The sequence below is a fragment of the Myxocyprinus asiaticus genome, chromosome 18, assembly GCF_019703515.2.
Source record: "Myxocyprinus asiaticus isolate MX2 ecotype Aquarium Trade chromosome 18, UBuf_Myxa_2, whole genome shotgun sequence".
NCBI lineage: Eukaryota > Metazoa > Chordata > Actinopteri > Cypriniformes > Catostomidae > Myxocyprinus > Myxocyprinus asiaticus.
The window spans coordinates 33,179,365-33,201,855 of record NC_059361.1 but is presented as its reverse complement, the minus strand read 5'-3'; the positions used below and the strand labels follow the sequence as shown (position 1 = coordinate 33,201,855).

At 40.6% G+C, this 22,491-nt stretch overlaps 1 protein-coding gene across 1 annotated transcript in view; it reads right to left on the bottom strand.

The window, feature by feature from the left end:
- LOC127455817 (fibrillin-1-like) overlaps window positions 1-22,491 on the bottom strand; it is a 135,344-nt gene that overhangs the window by 6,000 nt on the left and 106,853 nt on the right. The window contains exons 51-62 of the mRNA XM_051723968.1: window positions 20,483-20,635; window positions 20,315-20,377; window positions 20,104-20,229; window positions 19,746-19,865; window positions 18,501-18,623; window positions 18,251-18,382; window positions 18,039-18,164; window positions 17,116-17,322; window positions 16,857-16,982; window positions 16,063-16,185; window positions 15,649-15,765; window positions 235-363 (exon numbers count right to left, since the gene is read on the bottom strand). Of these exons, the coding sequence (XP_051579928.1) occupies window positions 235-363; window positions 15,649-15,765; window positions 16,063-16,185; window positions 16,857-16,982; window positions 17,116-17,322; window positions 18,039-18,164; window positions 18,251-18,382; window positions 18,501-18,623; window positions 19,746-19,865; window positions 20,104-20,229; window positions 20,315-20,377; window positions 20,483-20,635 (1,545 nt within the window). The remainder of the gene's footprint in view (window positions 1-234; window positions 364-15,648; window positions 15,766-16,062; window positions 16,186-16,856; window positions 16,983-17,115; window positions 17,323-18,038; window positions 18,165-18,250; window positions 18,383-18,500; window positions 18,624-19,745; window positions 19,866-20,103; window positions 20,230-20,314; window positions 20,378-20,482; window positions 20,636-22,491) is intronic.

Below are 22,491 nucleotides of genomic sequence, written 5' to 3'. Positions count from 1 at the left end.
CACTAGAAATGTCCTCATAAACCACATTTATAGCATTATACCCTTGTATTTACCAGTTTGTAACCTAAAAAAATGTCTTCTTAAACCACCCAAACCAGCCCCCCCCCCCCTCCAAATTGGAACTGACCATTTTCAGCCAGCTCTAGTCTTGTGTGTATAGTCATCAGGACAGTAAATAAACTGTGGGTGGTCCCAGACTTTATCTTTTTTGTGTATGTGTGTGCGTGTATTGACCTTCACACTGTTGTCCGTTGGGGTCAAGGCTGAAGCCCCGCTGACATTCACAGTTGAAGCTTCCAGCACTGTTCTGACACACTCCATTTGGTCCACACAGACCCGGTTCAGTCGCGCACTCATTGTTATCTGTCATAGAGAGAGTGAATCATCATGTTTGATTATTTATTGTCAGTGACAGGAAATACAGTTGAGGTAAGAACAGTTTTATTTTTTTATTTTTAGTGGGTTTGTGTTTAAGAGTTTACTTGATGTTGAAACACCCACCACATCTAAACACTGACTTCTGTATCCATGGCTAAAGAGCTGTTAAATAGGCAAGGCAAGGCAAGGCAAGTTTATTTATACAGCACATTTAACACACAATGATAATTCACATACCATTTCAACTGATAGCGGGGTCCCCATGACAAAACATAGGTCAGAGGCTTTGTTCTGAATATACTACTAGTGTACAGCTTACTAATATCTATACAACAGTTAGTTCTGGTCCTCGAATTTGATTGGATTGCAGCCGTTCCAAGAGTGCTGATGTCTCACAACAGCTTACACTGTTTGCATCACTCCGCTTGTGTTCGTGGTGTTCTAAACTAAAGTGTAATAGCAGTGCATATTTGTAAAAGAGCAGCCAAATGTGGGGATTTTCATTCATACCTGTGACATTAAAGATTTTGCCAGCAGGTGGCGGCAAAAGAAAATTTTTATGTGTTATGAGTCATTTCAGTTAACGCTTGTAGGTTGAGTCAGCGCTGTCAGTCAGCGGACGGTTTCTTTGAAGTAATCGGAATTGTCTCTCACTCCATGATCGCTCGAATAACTACTACACTACAGCTGGGAAATAGAGTTAAATTAACAGCTTCAGCATTAAGGCTTATCACAGCTGAGAGAAACAACAGACGAAGTCACACATACTCAAGGTGCTTACCTACTGGAGTTTCTGCGTTGGGCGGGGATGTAATCATTCAACATGGCGGAGGAGAAAACGAACCAGTGTAGAGATTAATTTTGACTCCCTAGTATCCTTATGTTTAGGTGTAGGGATGGGCTTTATGGTTAGGGACCAATAAGGTTGGGTTAGAGGTGGGTATAGGGTTGGGCTTTAGGGATAAGGGCCAATCAGGTAGCGGGAAGTCAGGATCTGGCTGGCAGTCAGATTTCGGCACAACACTGACTACCAAAAGTACTCAGGATGGACCCCACTCATACGGCTATATTTACAGAGAAAATAGAATGTATTTGATCAAAAATTCCATAATCTTCAGTAAGCTGACAAACACTACACTACAGCTGAGAAATAGAGTTAAACAGCTATAGCTTTACTGTTCATCTCTGCTTGGGAGTTGCGACAGATGTAGTGTGCAATTCACACACACTCAATTGCGCTCTCTCTCTCTCTCTCTCTCAAAAACACACACACACAGATTCTTGTTTCTCCAATAACTTGTAAGAAACAGCCGAAGCATCGTTACTAGTTCTAAAGTTACATTTTTTAATTAGTAACGGAGGCTTGTGCTCATCTTTTGAACTAGCAATGGCAGATCCTGATCTGTGGTGTAAGTACTTCCATAAACAAATGGTTACAGTGGCGCGTTTGTAAAATTCAAAACAATTAATTATTTTCTACAAAGGTACATATGCCAACGCTCAGCGTCAAAATTCTGAAGTGCCATGGAGCTCATCTTGCATAGTTTTCCATTTAATTCGACCCAAATCATTTTTAAAGGACAAAGATTATTTACTCTAGCCATCACTGGATGATCTATTGAGAACATGTATCTTTCATATAGCTTACACAATGTATTTTCAGTTACAAGTAAGTTGTTTTGTGGTTTGACAGCTTTAATGAAAAACCTACAACTTCATACAGAGAAATTCCATAATAAACATCACCATTTCTAATCGTTTCACTAACCCCATCATGCAAACTCATCAATGTCACTTTGTTCATTCTTGAAGAAGTACCAAAACATAAGGTTATATATGTAACCCCGGTTCTCTGATAACAGGAGTGAGGTATCTCTCTATGGGAAAAACGCCTCATGCATGAAAACCGTGGAAGACAAGTCACAGCAGTGACCAGGAAGCCCCACCTTCCTGATATAATCTGCTGTCACCTGCCTTTACATCATTCTCAGCATATCTCTTCCCTGTGCTGCTGCAAGGAGGGAAGTGTGGTGAGATACCTCACTCCTGTTATCAGAGAACCGGGGTTACATACGTAACCCTACGTTCTCTTTCAAACATTCGTTCAGTATCTCACTATGGGATATGGACAACTCCTGAATTGCAGATATGCTGTCTGAAACAGACTGACTCAAATATTATATTAAACATCTCCAAACTATTCTGCCATAAAGGAATTGTTATTAAATGAGATCATTTAACGTATTAAAACTGAGCCTGTATGAGTGTGCTTATACATCAGTATCAGACCTATTCACGCTAAGGACCGTGTGAGCCAGTGTAGGCTGTAAGATGTAACGTTCAGCCTGGAAGATCTCACAAATGTGTGAGGCGATGGCCAGCTCGCCACAGCACAAATGTCCTGGACTGAAATGCCCTTAAACAGCGCCCACGAGGTGGCCATGCCTCTTGTGGAATGAGCTCTCAGGCCCTCCGGAAGCTGCATACCGGCACTATTATAACTTAATATAATAGCCTCCACCACCCAATGAGACAAACGCTGTTGAGATATACGCTTGCCCTTATTAGAGTCTGCCCAGGATATAAAGAGCTGATTACTCTTTCTCAGCGTCCGCATCCTTTCCACATACACAGGCAGGGAGCAAACTGGGCACAAACAATGAAGTTTTCATCCTCTGACGAGGAAAACGATGATGGGTGAAAAGTCAACAAGTCCACTGATTGACCATTAAATGGTGATTTGCTCACCTTTGGTAAAAATGCGGGGTTTGTCTTAAGAATTACTCTCGAAAACCCCGGAGCAAAGCGCATACAAGATTTATGAACTGAAAAAGCTTGAAGTTCACTTACATACTTTGCAGTAGCAAGAGCTAACAATAAAGTAGTCTTTAGCGAAAGATGCTTGATGCTAATACTCTCTATGGGTTCAAATGGGGGCTGAGAGAGTGCGCTCAGGACCAGCGACAGATCTCACAGTGGAATCAGCAGTTTTGAGACTGGATGTAATCTCCGTGCACCCTTTATAAACGTACACACCAGTGGGTGTTGACCCATTGTTCTGGAGTCCACTCCAAAATGGTATGCCGATATCGCTTAACAGTAGAGAATGCTCTACCCTTATCCAAAAGGCCTTGCAGAAAGCTCAGTACATCCGCTACAGAACATAAAAAGGGAATATGTCTGTGTGCGCACCGATGTTCAAACACACCCCACTTCAAATCATAAAGCGATCGAGTCGAGGCCCCTCTCACACTCTGAATTGTTTCAATTACCCTTGGAGGCAACTCAGTGGCATTTTGATTCAACCTCTCACGGACCAGGCCCAAAGAGCTACTTGGTCCGTGTGTGGGTGAAACATTTCCTCGTGCGCTTGAGATAGGAGATCCCTGTGCAGCGGAAGAGGCCAAGGCTGGTTGCAAAGGAGCTGACCAACCAAAGTTTTCCCGTCCAGGGCGGGGCAATCAGTATTATTGAGTGACCGTGCTCCCTTACTCTTTTCAAAGTTGGGCCGATCAGACTCAGAGGGGGGAACGCATATAACAGATAGTTTGGCCATGGGTGCGCCAGCGCATCCAAACCGATAGGTGCATCTTCACTCACTAGAGAGAAGAACAGAGCACTATTATTGTTTTTTTGCAATGCGAAGAGATCTACGGTAGCCTGCCCGAATCTCTCCCACAGCTGACTCACCACCTGTGGGATGATTGCCATGAAGTAACTGTACAAAGAGCTTCAATACTAGAAACACTGTCAGTAACTCCAGAAAGTTTATGTGTGAGTTTCGTAGTGACACAGGACAAACCCCATTCACTATTCTGCCTTCGCACACCTGTGAGTGACACGTCTGATGTCACCACTTTCCTCAAAGAGAGTGCCCCCAAAGGGATTCCCCCATGCAGGAAAGTGGGAATTCTCCAGTGATGGAGAGCGTGTATCCCGTGATGTCACTCTCACTCTTCGGTTTAGGTGACATTGGGGACACAAGTGCTGCGCTGCTATCCAGTGCTGAAACTCTCTCATTCGCAATAGTCTCAAAGGAATAACCGAAACTGTTGAGGCCATTAACACCAACAGACGCAGACACATCCTGAAAGGGGCCATTCTCCCCCTCTGAAAAAGGGATAAGCAACTGCGAAACAGATCTGAGTTCAATCTGAGACCCAGGTAATTTATTTCCCAAGATGGCACCAGACAGCTCTTTTTGAGGTTTATCTCGAAACACAAATTCTCCATATGAGACACTAACATGTTCATGTCTGTCTCTGCCTGTTGCCGTGACGACGCACAGAGCAGACTGTCCAAATATGCGGACACTCTGAGACCCGCTCTCCTCAAGGGAGTCAGAGCCGCCTCCACACATTTGCTGATGCTAATGAAAGCTAATGAAAGTCCAAACGGGATTTTCAAAAATTCATAGGCTATGCCCTGATAGGCAAACCTCAGGAATTTCCTGTGAGCTGGGTAAATATCTATATGGAAATATGCAACATTTTTATTGATTCCATTCATAAAAAACCAATAGACACAACATAAAATACGGAATCAGATATATAAATTAAACCTTTCCCCCTGAACATCCCCCCCACCTGATACAAACACGCATTACAGTGGTCTCTTACAATTCTAGCAAAAAATTAGAAACAAACTAAAAAAAAAATACTTTCAAAAAGCAAGAGTGCACATACACATCAAACTAAAAATTAAAAATTAAAAATCCCTCTCCACTGCCCCTCCCCGAGAACCCTCCAAAAAATCCAAATATCCACCCCACTTCCTATTACACAAATCCCACTTCCCTAACCTTCTGAAGATTGCCTCCTCAAATGCCGCAACCTCGCTCATCTTCACGCACCACTCCCGAAACGAGGGTGCATCAGCCGTCTTCCACCCCCTGAGTATTATTCGCCTGGCCACCATGACTCCGGCCAGGACCCAACCTCTCAAGTGGCTATCCCCAAAATGTATGACTTCCCCATCACCCAAAATGCAGAGTCTGGGGCAAAATGAAAACCTTGTGTCCAATACATCACACATAAATTCCTGTATTTTAACACATCCCCAAAAAACATGGGTTGTGTCCCCGTCTTCTGATTGGCATCGCCAGCAGGTGGGTGTGTCTTTAAGACCAAGTCTATACAATCTAGAGGGGGTCCAATATAATCGATTCAAAATCTTAAATTGCATCAGACGCACCCTCGAATTTCTAGATGTAGACTTGATGTTTTTTTAGAATCTTAGCCCACACTCCCTCCTCCAATACCAAATTTAAATCTCTCTCACATAATCTCTTGAGAGAAGTTGAAGCTCCATCCCCCAGACCCTGAATTAACAGGAGTAATACACTGATGCCTCATGACCTTTTCCAAAAGCAGTAATCACCACTTCGAGAGTATCTGCCCTTTTAGGGGGGTGATTGCTACTCCCAAAAATAGTACAAAGCAGGTGGTGCAGCTGTAAGTACCTGAAGAACTGAGATCTAGGAATCCTAAAATGTTGGACCAAATTTTCAAACGATCTCAACCCACCACTCTCATATAGGTTGAGTGTATTAACACCCCTCTCAATCCACTCCAACCAACAGAAAGGGGACTCACCAATATGCAACTTTGGGTTTAGCCATATGCTTGAGGCAACATTTAAATAAATGTCTGAATTAAACACTCTGGACACTTTTGTCCATAGCGCGTGCAGATGCGAGATAATGGGGTGTGACTTAACTTCTCCAATTAGTTTAATAGAAAGGCTTTGTAATAGTAAAATATGGGCAATAACTTTCTGTTCAATTCCAAACCAGGGAGGGGCTCTCTCAGGTGGAAGTGACCAATAAGCTAAATGTCTGAGACCGAACGCATAATAATAAAACAAAATCTTGGGTAGGCCTATCCCACCTTTGTCAATCAGCCTATGTAACTTGTTGCAATGTAACCTGGGACGCTTTCCATTCCAAATGAAGGAATTCGCTATACTATCAAATTGCTTAAAATAAGAGAGGTGGACATCTACAGGGAGAGATTGTAGTAGGTAGTTGAATTTTGGAATACAATTCATTTAAATAACTTTAACCTTCCCAATCATCGATATATGTAATATATGTAATATGTAACATAAATGTAATGAAGCCCACCTGTCCACATCATTTGAAAACCTTTTTATTAAGGGGTCAAAATTAACTCTAAATCAGACAAATTTGCTGGGAATAAAATTCCCAAATACTTAATTCCCTGTTTGGGCCACTGGAAGGCGCCCTGCTGAAAAGCCGTTATTGGGCAGTACACTGTCAAAGCCAAAGCTTCGGATTTAGACCAGTTGACTTTGTATCCTGAGAACTTGGAAAAGGAATTAATAATTCTGTGGAGGCAAGGCATAGATCTAGTAGGGTCAGAGACGAATAATAAAATATCATCTGTGTAAAGCAAAAGCTTATGCGCCATACCTCCCGCAATCACCCCTGGAAAATCATCCTCCTTTCTTATCGTGGCTGCTAATGGTTCCAGGGCAAGACAGAACAATAATGGGGAAAGAGGGCAACCCTGCCGGGTGCCCCTATCCAGAGTAAAATAATCTGAAATAAGTCCATTTGTTTGTACCGCCGCTACAGGGTGTCTATAAAGTAGCTTAATCCAACCAATAAAAGTACTCCCGAACCCATACATTTCCAAAATCTTAAAAAGATAATCCCATTCTACCATATCAAATGCCTTTTCGGCATCAAGTGAGATGGCAGCGACCAGAGATTGTTCATTCGCTACTGACCACATGATATTGATGAGACGCCTAATGTTATCAGAAGAGCTACGGCCTCGAATAAACCCCACCTGATCTATATGTATAAGAGATGTTATAACTTTACTTAATCGATTAGCCAGAATTTTTGACAAAATATTTACATCTAACTGGATCAGGGAAATTGGATGGTAACTTTTACATTCACTTGGATCTTTGTCCTTTTTAAGAATCAGACTGATCCGGGCTTGTGTCATGGTTGGTGGGAGCTTTCCATTCTTTAATGATTCAGTATAAACTTCTAGCAAAAGTGGAGCCAGTTCTGTAGCATAAGATTTGAAAAACTCAGTGGCAAAGCCGTCAGGCCCCGTAGCCTTGCCTGTAGGTAAGGCCTTAATAACCTCGCCAAGCTCCTCCAAGGTTATCTCAGAATCAAGAGAAGTTTTTTGCTCAGTCGTCAGTTTAGGGAGATCTAATGGTTCCACAAAGTTTCTAATATCTTCATCAGTAGACGAAGACGTGGAACTATAGAGATCAGAGTAGAATTCTTTAAAAGCATTATTAATATCAATGGCCGGTTTCACTGAGGGAATGATAGAAAAAGACTCTCTCTGCTTTATATATCTAGCCAAAAGTTTTCCTGCTTTGTCCCCCGACTCAAAGTATGACTGTCTTACCCTGAATAGCCAAAACTCCACTTTCCGCGACAAAATAGCATTATATCTGTGTTTCAATCGGGTCAATTCTCTGAGGCCATCAGATGACAAACGGCGCTTCAGCTCTGTCTCTGCATTTTTAATATTTCCTTCCAAATCCACAAGATCTCGTGCTTTGGATTTTCTGGTGAATGAGGCATACTGTATGATCCGATCCCTAAGAACCGCCTTAAGTGCCTCCCAAGCCATGCCCACAGAGGATACTGAGGACCAGTTGGTCTCCATATAAACATTGATTTCAGTCTTTAACATTTGTTGGAAATCAGGATTTTGCAAAAGGGACACATTAAGGCGCCAACTATATGATTTTTTTATCTCTGTATATGGCAACACCTCTAAACTCACCAGGGCATGATCTGAGACTAAGATATTTCCAATTGAGCAATCAACAACAGATGAAATGAGGGATTTGGATATATATAAAAAAAATCTATTCTAGAATAAATTTTATGGACTGATGAAAAACAAATGTATAGTCCCTACCAGATGGGTTCAAAAGTCTCCAAATATCCGTAAGACCAAGATTTTTACACATCCTGTGAAGCGTCAATGTTGCTCTAGGGGGTTTACACACTTTTGCTTCACTGTGATCAAGGACTGAGTGCATCAAAAGATTAAAGTCTCCTCCCAATATTATATCATGAGGGGTGCCAGCGGTTTGCAACATCCCTTCAAGATCTATAAAAAAGCCCTGATCATCAGCGTAAGGTGCGTAAATATTAGCCAAAATCAACCTTTTCCCTTGAATTTCAGCTAAAACAATAATGACTCTCCCTAATTTATCTTTAGTCTGTTTGAGACATTTGAATTGTAGATGTTTATTAATCAATATCATGACTCCCTTGCTCTTATTTGAGCAGGCACTAAAAAAAACATGTCCACCCCATATCTTCCCACATTTTTCAGCTTTTTGCGGGGAGAGATGTGTTTCTTGAAGAAACACTATATCATATTTCTTACATTTAAGAAAAGTAATAACCTTCCTTCTTTTTATGGGGTGCCCAACCCATTTGCATTCCATGTGGAGAGAGATAGTACACTCATATTAACATTTGACATTTTGATATAGTAGAAAAAATAAATTGTGTGTCAAAAACAAAATTATACAGACCACATTCCACATTAGTGAAACAATCAAACCCCGAACTTCCCCCCGAACAAAACAGAAAAAAGAAAAACGTGCGCATTAACCCCGCGCACGAAAGCGCCGACCGGCAACAATCCCTCTAAACTCAAAAAGGTCCATGAATGCCCATGAGACCCCACGACAACTTTGCCATTGGATTGCTCAATTTTGCCTCACAAATTTGTGAGTAATCCAGCACTCAGGATTAGCCAAAGCTACCTGTGCATGTTTTACCCCCAGGCAAGTGATACACAGGGGGTGCGAGTCCTTGGCCGAAATCATGGCCCCGCAAGCACACATGCGAGAAGGTTTCACTTCTGCTCCACTTGATGCTGCAGTGTCCATGATCCAGTGATTATCCTCCCGACTCACTGCAACTCTTTCTCTCTATTATTTACCGGAACTAAATTCGATAAATAACACCTTGACGGTGTCGTAATATCACCAATTATGACCGTCGGTAACGTGCAGAGAGACGATAGGGAGATTACCCACCGTAACGTGCTGTTAAATCTCTGACAATTACAGTTTTGAAAATTATAGCCGTGTTTGGTGACGTACCTCGACAGCTCGTCCTTGAAAACAGTTAAACGGCAATAATCCCAAAACTCTGCTGAAGGATAGCTCACAACTCGATCATCATGGGGAAGAGAACGAGAATGACCATACAAACAGAACACCTGGATGTTTGCCCAGTACACCCACTGCAGAAATAGTATGATTAGTATGCAAGGTTTTTCCGGCATTGAGAATTATGAGGCGGCCACCTCCGTCAAGTTTTGTGCCGCCTCCGACTGTCGACGAAACTCAGGCAGGCAGTCACGTGCACAGATAGACCCCAAGTGGTGCTCAAGCACCCGTTCTCTTTCACTAGATAAGTGCCCTTTTTGCAAGTCATTTCTTATTTTTTAATTTATATTTTAGTTTTTATTTAAATTTGGCCCTTGGCATCAATTCTCAATTAAACGTGTGCCCGACATCTGCATTTGACCACACGAGCCCCTGCCCCTCCCCCTCTTTGACATTCTTTGTCACAGCCTCCACACAACATCGAAGTCTACCTGACCAGCCTTCATTTGTGACAGCCAGGTAAGGATAATGTTTGCCCTAAACTTCGACATTGTTTGCCAATACTGTGAAATTAAACCACTATAAAAAAATCTCCATAGAACCAGCAGAATTTAGGCAATAGCCCTCCATTAAGCTTAACAACAAGCAAGCTAATCAGGCGTCAAAATAGCGTCATGCAGGGTTGGAAATGCCCCCAAAATTTAATATTTGAATTCTCCTGTTTGAGTTGTTTTTTTATATTGATAACATAACATAGTCAATCCTCTGTAGTCACCAGAGGCGCCGGCACGATCACCGGACTTTTTCCCTGTTAACAGCAGAAAGAATTACTCCGTCATTTTTGGTCATACAGATAAGAGTAAGACATTTTTCGAAACTATAAAGGGTTTACTTTTATTTGTGCACATTCACAATAACAGCAAAACCTTGTGGTTTTGTAAAATAAAGAAATCATACAGGATGCGCTTTCTGCTGTCTCGGTCTCCGTGAACTTCTGTCTGGAGCGCGTCACGAAAATAAACCGAAACTCAGCATATACTTGCCTCGAAGACATGAGAAATATGTCTATATAAAGCTTGAATTGTCTACTTGAACCAATTTAAATTGAAAACAAATATTCTCTGATTGTGTAATCTATATGAAACCAACGAGAGGTACAGTCTTTCCCGTTTGAGCTCATTATCGTTTTTTGGAAGAAGACACCCTGTGAATTTACCTCAGAAGAAGAGCATGATCCGATACGGGCTTTCTAACACAAAAAGTGTCCCACAAAAGTTAATTTTGTGAGTGAAAACTGGAGTCTACAAAATCTATTATGTGTTTCATGGCCTTATTTCAGTGACTTAAAAATTACTAACCACGCATAATCTTGATTTTCTCAAAAATGCAAACATGTTCATCTCATGTTTGGAGGCTCTTATGTTACAACCCTGTTGAGAAAGTGATGCAGTTTATTTATTCATTTTGTTAATTATTCATGCTTGACATGATGACTACAATCATGTCAACTGTACCTGGGCAAAATTTTGTATTATCTCAAAGCAAGTTATGGCATTTGGAACCAAGGTAGCCTTTTTGATCAAAAGTCCAAAAAACTCTCCAAACGTGATCTGAGGGTTTTACTAAACCTAAGAACTACTTGCATTTGTAAATGCCACAATAAACCAGAAACATAATTACATAGAATAAGTAACAAGTAATAAGGTCCAGCATTGTTTAAATTGTGCGCATGGTAAATCAAGACCTGTCAATCTAAGCGATCAGTCCAATCCAAGCTGTAAAACAGTGGCCGATTGGTCTTTACACATTGTCCCTTACCACCATACCCACCCACATACCTGAGATCAGAGATGATCTTATTATTGGTATAAGAGGTTAATCAAGTTTGCTGTTTGTTAACTATCAATGAACACATTAGCTGTTATGTTGTATTTAATTAATTTAATGTTGAACAGGTTAGCTTTTTTAATTATGTTGGCATGACAAAGCCAACATACTGATCTACTACATAAGCTTATTATTATTATTATGTTGGGTTGAGAAAGCCAACATATTGAATCCTATTTAACTTATTTATTATTATTAGTGGTGCTTGCGGAGCAAAGCATCACTATTGTAATCTCACATACTTATTATTATTATTCTTATTCCGTACAAAACTTCGGCACCTAACTCGTCCTGCACCGTTTGTAGTAGACCCATGAATTAGGTGTCAAATCGTCCGGCCTATTGACGACACCTGTGCTATGACTTTTCTAAGGGATTGGGGGTACGGTGCAACCCTGGGGGGCAAAAAACGTCCCAAAAATTTCACATAGGCATACTATGGTGAGGGTCTCACCCATGAAAACTTATTTTTTCCCTACTATGGCAGTCAATGCAAGAAAGTTGTCAAATCATATCTCCCAATCAGAATGACAAAGAGACATGGGGGTGGGCTCATTTCAATCGGGCTACCAATCAGTCTTTAAGGATCATCTTGGAAATGGTGGAGCCACGCCCTAGCAACCATTTACGGCACCCTAGCAACCGCCCCCATAGACTTCCATTCAAAATGGCTCAGAAGGATATCTTCAGAACAGAATGTCGTAGACACTTGGGGATTGGCTCTTTTCAGTCAGATTAGTAATCAGCCAATAAGAATCTCTCTGGTCACTGGCTAGCCACACCCTAGCAACAATTTAGAGCACCCTAGCAACCAGTCCTATTGACTTCCATTAAAAATGGCTGAGAGGGATATCTTTGGATCAGAACATACTACAGACATGGCAGTTGTCTTATTTCACGTAGGTGAGCAATCAGTCTTCATGTATCCATTTGAAAAACTACTTAGCCACACCCTAACAACCATTTAGAGCACCCTAGCAACCATCCCCACTGACTTCCATTCAAAATGGCTGAGTGTGATATCTTCTGATCAAAATGTCCTAGCAAGCCGTGTTCGAACATACCCTGTGTTTGGGGGTAAAATGTACCCCAGGGGGTAAAAAGGGGGGCAAAAAACCGTACCAAAAAGTCCCATAGGGTACTATGGGAAGAGAATTTTGTTCCTACTATGGCAGTCAATGCAAGAAAGTTGCCAGATCATATCTCTCAATCACAATGACATAGATACATGGGGGTGGGCTCATTTCAATCGGGATACCAATCACTCTTTAAGTATCACCTTGGAAATGGCATAGCCACGCCCTAACATCAATTTATGGGACCCTAGCAATCACCCCCCATTAACTTCCATTCAAACTGTCTCAGAAGGATATCTTCAGAACAGAATGTTGTAAACATTTGGGGATTGGCTCTTATGAGTCAGGTTAGTAAGCAGCCAATAAGAATCTCTCTGTTCACTGGCTAGCCATGCCCTGGCAACCATTTAGAGCACCCTAGCAACCAACACTATTGCTTTAACTTAGAGTGTGATATCTTCGGATCAGAATGTCCTAGAGACATGACATTTGGCTTGTTTTAATTGGGTGAGCAATAAGTCTACAACTATCATCATAGGAACTACTTAGCCACGCCCTAGCAACCATTTAGAGCACCCTAGCAACCAAACACAATTGACTTCCATTCAAAATCACTAAGAAGGGTATCTCAGTATCAGAATGCCGTAGAGACTTCCGGATTGACTTATTTCACTCAGGATAGCAAGGAGCCATGTTAAGTATCACCTAGGTAACTGCCTAGCAACCACATGGGCTTACCCTAGCAACCAAGTAACGAAACACATATCTCTGCACTAGAATATCGTAGACACTTCCGGGTTGACTTATTTCACTCAGGATGGCAAGGAGCCTTGATAAGTATCACCCTGGTAACTGCCTAGCAACCAGATGGGGTTACCCTAGCAACCAAGAAACAAATTACATATCTCTGCACCAGAAAATCGTAGAGGCTTCCGGGTTGACTTATTTCACTCATGATGGCAAGTAGCCATGTTAAGTATCACCTTGGTAACTACCAAGCAACCAGATGGGGTTACCCTAGCAACCATTGAACAACACCAATATCTTTGCATCAGAATATCCTACTGTCATGGGGGTGGCCCCTTTCAACTTGGGGCAGTTGGTGGGACGTTGTGGTGACGTATTTTGCCACGGCAAGCACTGCTTACATTTTCTTCAGGAAATGTACCTATCTAGTTATAGTTATTCTTCCGAGACTAACAATTCTGACTCTAACTCCTCCTAGAGCTTTTAAACTACATGCACCAAACTCGGCACAGACCTTCAGACTAATCCTGAATAGTGTGCTATATCTTTTCTATCTGATTGGAATTACAGTATTCAGTATCAGACTTCCGAAAAGGCCTCATGTCACTTTGACAATTTTTTCCTCTAATAACTCCTTTAGAGGATTCAAGCTACATCCTATAACTCCACCACTCATACTTTCTATCTATCACTCCATCACTTTCTTTTTCTATCTTTACATCACTCTTTTTATTGTTTCTTTCACTCTATCACTTTAACACCCTAGCAACTGCATACAACCTAGCAACTATTTAGTGCACCCTAGCAACCAAAACCCATTGAATGCCATTCAAATGGCTTAGATGGATATCTCCTGATCAGAATGTCCTATAGACATGAGAGTTGGCTTGTTTGAATTGGATGAGCAATCAGTCTTCAAGTATCATCATGGAAACTACTTAGCCACGCCCTAGCAACCATTTAGAGCACCCTAGCAACCAAACCCCTTTGACTTCCATTCAAAAAGGCTGAGTGTGATATCTTCAGATCATAATGTCCTACAGAAATGAGAGTTGGCTTGTTTGAATTGGGTGAGCAATCAGTCTTCAAGTATCATCATGGAAACTACTTAGCCACGCACTAGCAACCATTTAGAGCACCCTAGCAACCAAACCCCATTGACTTCCATATAAAATCGCTTAGATGGGTATCTCAGGATCAGAATGTCGTAGAGACTTCAATGTTGGCTTGTATGACTCAGAACAGCAAGCAGCCTTCTTGGTATCACACTGGCAACTGCCTAGCAACCACATGGGGTTACCCTAGCAACCAAGTAACAAATCACATATCTCTGCACCAGAAAATCGTAGAGACTTCCGGGTTGACATATTTCACTCAGGATGGAAAGGAGGCTTGATAAGTATCACCTTGGTAACTGCCTAGCAACCAGATGGGGTTACCCTAGCAACCAAGTAACAAATCACATATCTCTGCACCAGAACATCGTAGAGACTTCCAGGTTGACTTATTTCACTCAGGATAGCAAGGAGCCTTGATAAATATCACCCTGGTAACTGCTTAGCAACCAGATGGGGTTAACCTAGCAACAAAGTAACAAATCACATATCTCTGCACCAGAATATCGTAGAGACTTCCGGGTTGACTTATTTCACTCAGGATGGAAAGAAGGCTTGATAAGTATCACCCTTGTAACTGCATAGCAACCAGATGGGGTTACCCTAGCAACCAAGTAACAAATCACATATCTCAGCACAAGAACATCGTAGAGTCTTCCAGTTGACTTATTTCACTCAGGATGCAAGGAGCCATGTTAAGTATCACCTTGGTAACTGCCTAGCAACCAGATGAGGTTACCCTAGCAACCATGTAACAAATCACATATCTCTGCACCAGAACATCATGGAGACTTCTGGTTTCATTCATTTGACTCAGGGAAGCAAGGAGCCTTTTCAGTATCACCTTGGTAACTGCCTAGCAACCAAACAAGCAAGGGGAAGGGTTGCATAGGACTTCTTGCAGCTGGCTGTCTATCTGTATGGTGTTCCTTCTGTCTGACTGTAAGACCTTCAAACTTCCAACTCTTCAAACTATTTTAAACTTTCAGACAAGGCTTTGTCAAGCCAACATAAAGTTTGTCCTCAAACTTTACTAACTAGTTAAATATGCTATACATTAATAATTGTCATTTTCTTCAATCATCTAATTATTAGAACACCTAAAATACGTAGCTTGTAAGTGTTTGCTTCAGCCAGTGGAAGGCATGGTACAAGTGTATGTGTGCACATGATCAGGATGGTACCACCTCTGCCTCATTTTGAGCCAGGAAAAACCCTGGTATGGTATTGTGCTCTTCTGAACACAGCCAGAGTCCAGGGAATAAAAGGGATGCAAGTGTGTGAGCGAGTGTGCGTATGTGTGTACTCACCGATACAGGCTGTGTGGTGTTGTGTGAATCCAGGAGGGCATTTGCAGGTGAATCCTCCGATTGTGTTCACACACAGGAACTGACAGTTGTGCTGTTTAGTGGAGCATTCATCCAGATCTGAGACAGTGACACAGTATCAGACTGAACAACACTGTAATCTGAACTACAGTACACATACACTCACACACTCTGTCCCGCCAGTGAACCTGACTTCTGAAACTTGAGCGTAACATTACATTGGTGTAAATAATGAGCTGTGTGTTTGGAGTTTAATGTCTTTAATGCAATGTGTGCATTTAATCAGGCTTGCATTTGTGTATGTTAATCTCTTATTTGAGATCTCTAATCTGGGGCAAAAGGAAGTTTAGACTAGACTCACTAACTGCTGTGTGTATGTGTTTGTGTGTATTTTACCCCTGCAGCTCTTGGCATCGTCCTGCAGCACGTATCCTCGCGGGCACGAGCACAGGTACCCCCCTTCTGTATTCTTACAGATGAAGTTACAGGGTTTGGGAGACTGAACACACTCGTCCACATCTACAGACCACACAAGTATTCAGTTCACACTGATGTTCAAGGAATATTCTGGATACAAGCTAAGCTCTTTGTACAGCATATTTGACATGCAGTCAATTACCACAGAAAATAATGTAGATTGTGTGTGTGTGTGTGTGTGTGTGTGTGGGGGGAGGGGGGGGGCTGCTGTCTAAATGTAGTCCCTCAGTATGAATAAAATAGTGAAAAAAAGAAAAAAAATGTTTTTACAGTAATACACTTATAAATGTAAGTCTATGGGGCAAGTGTACCACAGGGTTTCAAAGCAGAAATTAGAATTGTATTTTTGTTAAAGCACTTTTTTTTTTAGCTCTAAAGTTGTCTAAATTGTTCTTTTGAGGTGGGACTACTTTTCTAGGTGGATGAACTTGTTGATGTGTTACTGATGTAGTTTGCTCCATGTAAACAGTGCTTTACTGATAGTTACATGATGGCACATCCCTATCTGGTGTTCTTGTGCAGATATCGAGTGAAAATAAACATATTTTAAATGGCTTTTTGCTGTGCTGTGGACTTGCCCATTATATGTGCATTACTGTAAACACAAGTTTTATTAATTTTTTATAGAGTTAAAATTATTGGGTGTGATATCGTGCATAACCTATATTGAACACAGAATATTTCTTTGAACTATCACTGTGTTTGTGACTCACCAATGCATACAGTCCCTGAGATGTCAGTCGTGTATCCTGGTTTGCAGATGCAGCTGAATGAGCCCAACGTGTTCAAACACTGACCATTCTTGCACAGATTTCCCATCACCTTACACTCATCGATATCTTCACGTATACACAAACACATTCATTAACACAGATTCCTTCATAGATATCTACACAACACACAATTGTTAAAATGTACACAAACACACACTCATGAGTTTGCACATATTTTGGGGTGTGTGTGTGTGTGTACCCTGGCCATCAGTGCTGTATCCTGGTCCGAGCGGGCACATCTTCTTATATTGAGTGGTCCCAGGCAGCGGGCACAACTCACAGTTGGGCCCCCAGCCGCGGCCCCTGTCGCAACAGCATTCTGACTTTCTGACGCTCACACGACTGCTTGAACTCATCTGACACATCGTCTGAAGAACCTCCAGGAAACAGAAGCCCTGACGATTATCTGGCAAACACACACAGGTAGTTATGACTTTGTTAGTCAAACAACATTGACATTCTTGTCGGTCTGTTCAGCACAGAGATCACTTGGCAATCTAAAAAAAACAGATGCATACACACGTAGGAAAAACAATCACAAATTAGATCTTTTTAATAGCTCGACTGTTTCTCTTAGACAGCAATGAGACTAAATGGAGAGCAAATGAAGACCTTTGCTTCTAATTTTTTTTCCCCTGAGAAAAGTAGTCTCACATGTGTCTCCTTTAGAGTTTCAGAAGAGATCTCAACAATGTCTCAAACATTTGCATTAAATCAAAAGTTTAACATTTCTCAAATTCTTTCAAGGGCAATTGATCTGAGGTACGCTATCCACATTCATTTTATAGCTCTACACTCTTACTGTATGTCAACAATTGACTCATTTGTGTCTATTTTAATTTCTTCAAAGGAATTTTAGGACAAACATATGAGGAAGATACTTCAGTGAAACATAACCAATTTCTCCATTAAGTATCCTGAGCTATGAAAGAGAAACCTTGGAGCCAAAAAAGTTTCCTGTGGGTTCATTGGAGAGAATGTGTTGGTTGTATGTGAGGTTAGAGATTAACCTACTATGATTAACCATTAGCTACTGCTTGGAAAATCTGACGAGACGCTGTGATTCCATTTCTGTTTGAAAAGAACATATTCATTTGTGATAACACACACCAAAACTCTTACCAATACACTCTGTTCTGCTGGGGCTGGAGCTGAACCCTTGATCACAGATACAGCGGTAACTGCCAACAGTGTTCTCACAGCGGCCGTTCTCACAGATGCCTGGTTTCACCGTGCATTCATTCAGATCTGTGCGCAAACATACACACGTGTTATGACTCAGTTACTGGGTCTGGATCTGAAGTATCTTTATTAAACATAAGAATGTTTCTGACCCACGCAGCTCTCTCCGTTGGGCTGTCTTGTGTATCCCGGTGAGCAGATGCACATGTAAGTGCCAATCAGATTCTTACAGGTCATTCCTCTGGACGCACAGTCATCCAAACCCTCCTCACACTCATTTTGATCTGAGAAACACAAGCATTATGTGCGTATGCAGTCACTCTTTAATTAAAACATGATGGTGTTTATGACTGTGATGTAAACAGTAACAGATGTCTTGCTCTCTTTCTCGTGTGTTTATACCTTTGCACATCCTGCGGTCTTCTCTCAGCACATATCCTGCTGGACATTTGCATTCATACGATCCCACCGTGTTGATGCAACGGAACGCACAGAGCAAAGGATTCTGGGAGCACTCATTCACATCTGCATAAACATCGTCACGTGTATAATAAAACTCAAATGCACTTAGTTCAAACCAATAAAATCAGTTTCACACTAGAGCTTTTGGTGTGCACCTAATTCTATTTGATGTCAGAGTTCAGAGTTTGGTTAATCCTTTAAGCTTGGACTGGCCCACCAACAATTTTTTTTTTTTTTTAATAACTACAGTAATTAATACAGCACACAGCACATAATGTGCTATCTGGCTAAAAACACCAGCTTTCCTGGATCAGATGAGTTCATCTGAAATGATGTAGTATGTGGTCCAGTGTCATTGAACACTAAACCAATCATATTAGGATTCAGATCTCTGCAACCAGAGGTGGAAGTCATCCAAATATGGGCAGAGAGAATCGTTTACTCTAATTACATATGGCCACCAGGAGATGGCACCAAGTACATGACAGAGACTCACTGATGGCTAAAATGAGACAGAATGGAACTGCATGCTTTGGAGAGAGAACTTTAGTCATTGTTGTATTTGCATGTGTAATCAGTTCTGCACAATTATTGTTTTTTGTTTGTTTGGAGGCTTTTGGTCAATTAGATAAATAATATTTTTAATGCTATAACTTTTGATTGCTTTGTCGTATCAACACAAAATTGTACTCAGATACAGCTGACATGATAGGGAACAAAACAAAAGCTTTTTTTGTTTTTCGGAGTTACCTTATTTACACCCTGAGATATATAATGTTAAATCAGAAAAATTAGAAAAAAAGCCTGAGAGTCATATCATTTATCATAATCTATATCATTAAAAAATTTGAAAAGTTTAAAATGATACTAAACAATTGAACCTCTTTGTTTTTTGTAGAGTTAGAAGCCTTTAATGTTGGGCATGCCACTGAAACAGGAAATCTTTAAAAACACATTCAGAGCTTAATCTGAAAGCTGTTTCTTTTTTTTTTTTTAAACTAAGCGCAATAGCAATAGCATTCGCGTTTGCTTTACAACGGTGATGTGTGGTGTGCTTCATGTGGATGATTTACAGTAGGTGTAGAATTGATCTGTTCTGTGCATGTAATGTTTTGGTAGTACAATGTAAATAAAAAAGCAGCACAATATTGACTCAAACAATAACATCACTGTCTGCTTCTGCACCTTCACAGGTCATCATGGGTCCGGGCTCGAATCCCTCATCACAACTGCATTCAAATGCTCCCTCCACATTTGTGCAGGTGCCGTTACCACACGGGTTACCCAGCTCACACTCGTTTGTGTCTGAAGAGAGAGTCCAGTAAAGACAGATTCATTACACACACAAACTGTGTTTAAAAACTTCAAGTCAGTATTTACACTCCTTATGTTGACTCCAAATAATCCCAGTGACATCACCGCTGATCATCTAATAAACTAATAGGATTGTAAAAATGATTCATAGACACTTCACACTGAAGTAGTTTGATTAAATTTGCTCATGTTTGGCAGATCAGTTTAAATGTTAAAAATCAACCCTGACCTTCACAGTTTATCCCTGTGAAATCGAGTCTGTAGCCGAATGGACACTCGCAGCGGAACGTTCCGTCTGTGTTGATGCAGTGTCCGTTTTTACAGATGCCAGGATTTTCTGTGCACTCGTCGACATCTGAAACCCACAATTCATTAGTCTGTGTGAACGAATGCACTAACACACACAGACTCTTTGATTTCATCAGGTTAGCGTCACTCACCCAATGCAGTGTCGTCTATAGTGAAACTTTTTCCAGGAGCAAAACATAATGCTGTGTACGCCTCTGAAACACACACAAACACACTCATAATGACTGGAGTGTAAAAAACAAAACAAAACAAACAAAAAAAAAACACTGAGTGTGTGTGTTTTTGTGTCAAACATTTACCTTCATCTTTGCCAGGGCAGATTTCACAGGGGTCGCCCCAGCCCTGACCCGGCATGGCGCTGCAGCAACAAACTCCTTTAGTCGTGTTCAGAGGCTTCGGCACCAGACAGCGTCCATTCTCAAACTTTGTGTAACAATAATTTACACGAATATCTGAGGGTAAGAAAGAATCCTGTATAAATTCAAACAGCTTCTTTTAGGGAGTGGGTGATACACTGGTTAAAATGAGAAATAAGTCAGCCAGTGTTCATAATCAAGTATTGTTTTTACTGTGTTTGCGCAAAACACCACCGCATGGTTAGGAATGTGTGTTCTTTGCATTCAGTGAGAAAATGAGGAAGATGCTTTTTTCATGACGTGAAACTGACATCCACTAGGCCCCGCCCCCTTAGTTACTGTTGCTAATGCTGACATTCTTTACTGCTAGTGCTTTAATTATTTTACTATAAAAAAAATGTAAAATGATGTATATTTTGATATCAAACAAACATTTTAAGAATAGAGTGATAAATGAATAAACACCACTTCCACACCTTTTTTACAATGGGAAAAATAGCAAAAGTACAGTTTCTGCAGGTTTTATGAAGCTAAATTTAAGACTTTTTAAGACCAACTAAAGAAAATTTAAAGAATCAATTGAAGGGAACACAATACGTCAATATGTTCTCTAAAAGTAAATGTCTAGGGATCACATGAAGAGTCATCATTATAGTAACACTTCAAAGTTTAAAATACAACTTTCAGTAGATCTCCATTACTTTTTAACTCATTTTACAAAAAGTATATTAAGGCTTTAAAACCTCTGCTCCACCAGAATGTGCAAATAACATTTACCTTCTGATCAGACCTTCAGCAGATTTGCAGAAAGACTAGAATTAAAGTATCACCAAATCAACGTGCGACACATCGAAATTGCTTCTCTTCACTGCAAACGATTCCGAAGACAACAGCGAGAAGGACAATGATTATATTAAATGTAATAAGAAAAAATCAGTGAGCCTACCAGCTGAAACCGGGACATAATTCAGGCTATCTGCAGGTTCATAAGAACGAAATTTAAGATTTTTAAGGCCAAATAAAATAAATGTTTTACCAATTTCACAATGAAAAAAAAAATTTGGCTACTTGGGTGTCTCTGGACATGTTTATTATATTATTTTGTGCATTTATGTGTTTTCTTTTTTAAACAATATAATAATAATATAAACTCTAAATGAATTCAAGTGAAGTTTAGTATAGCGCTTTTCACAACATCGACTGTTTCAAAGCAGCTTTCCAGAAAATTATGCTTTAACAGAAAATAAAGCTTTAATATCTTGAATGTCTTAAGAGTCATCATTGTGCGGTTTGATTAAAACATGATTGTAAATTGTGCCTTAAAATGAATAAAACGGTACGTCTGGTGACCCTACTTAAACGCAACAAGAAAACAATCCCTCATAACATTTAATGTCATGACCTTATGAATTTAAGACTTTTTGCTCTGATTTAATACCTTTTTAAGGCCTTAATTTGTGGAAGGACGAATTAAGACTTTTTAATACTTTTTTAAGACCCGCGGAAACCCTGTACATACTGTCATAAAACTTACAGATTTTTATTAAATAACATAATATAAAGGGCACAGACCTTTGTCAAACATTTATTCTATTTCAATAATATAACGATAAAAATGTTTGCATATACGACCCACACCTAGTTTTAATGATGTCTGCGTGTATGTGTGAGCTCTTGAGAAAGAGTTGGGCGGCTCTGTTGCTCTTATTCCCTGAAGCCTGTTTTTCATTCACAGAAGCCTTTCCACCCTTTTGCACACATACACACACACACACACACACACACACACACAGCTAGGAAACACTCTGTTCTGTTCTCCAGGTCAGACAGACAGAGTGACTGATGGAAAGTGTGAGACAGTTAACGAATAAGTGAAAAAATATGACGAGCTTCACTCATTAAATACGACGAGCTTCATAACTGACATTCTACACGATGCTTTTAATATTTAA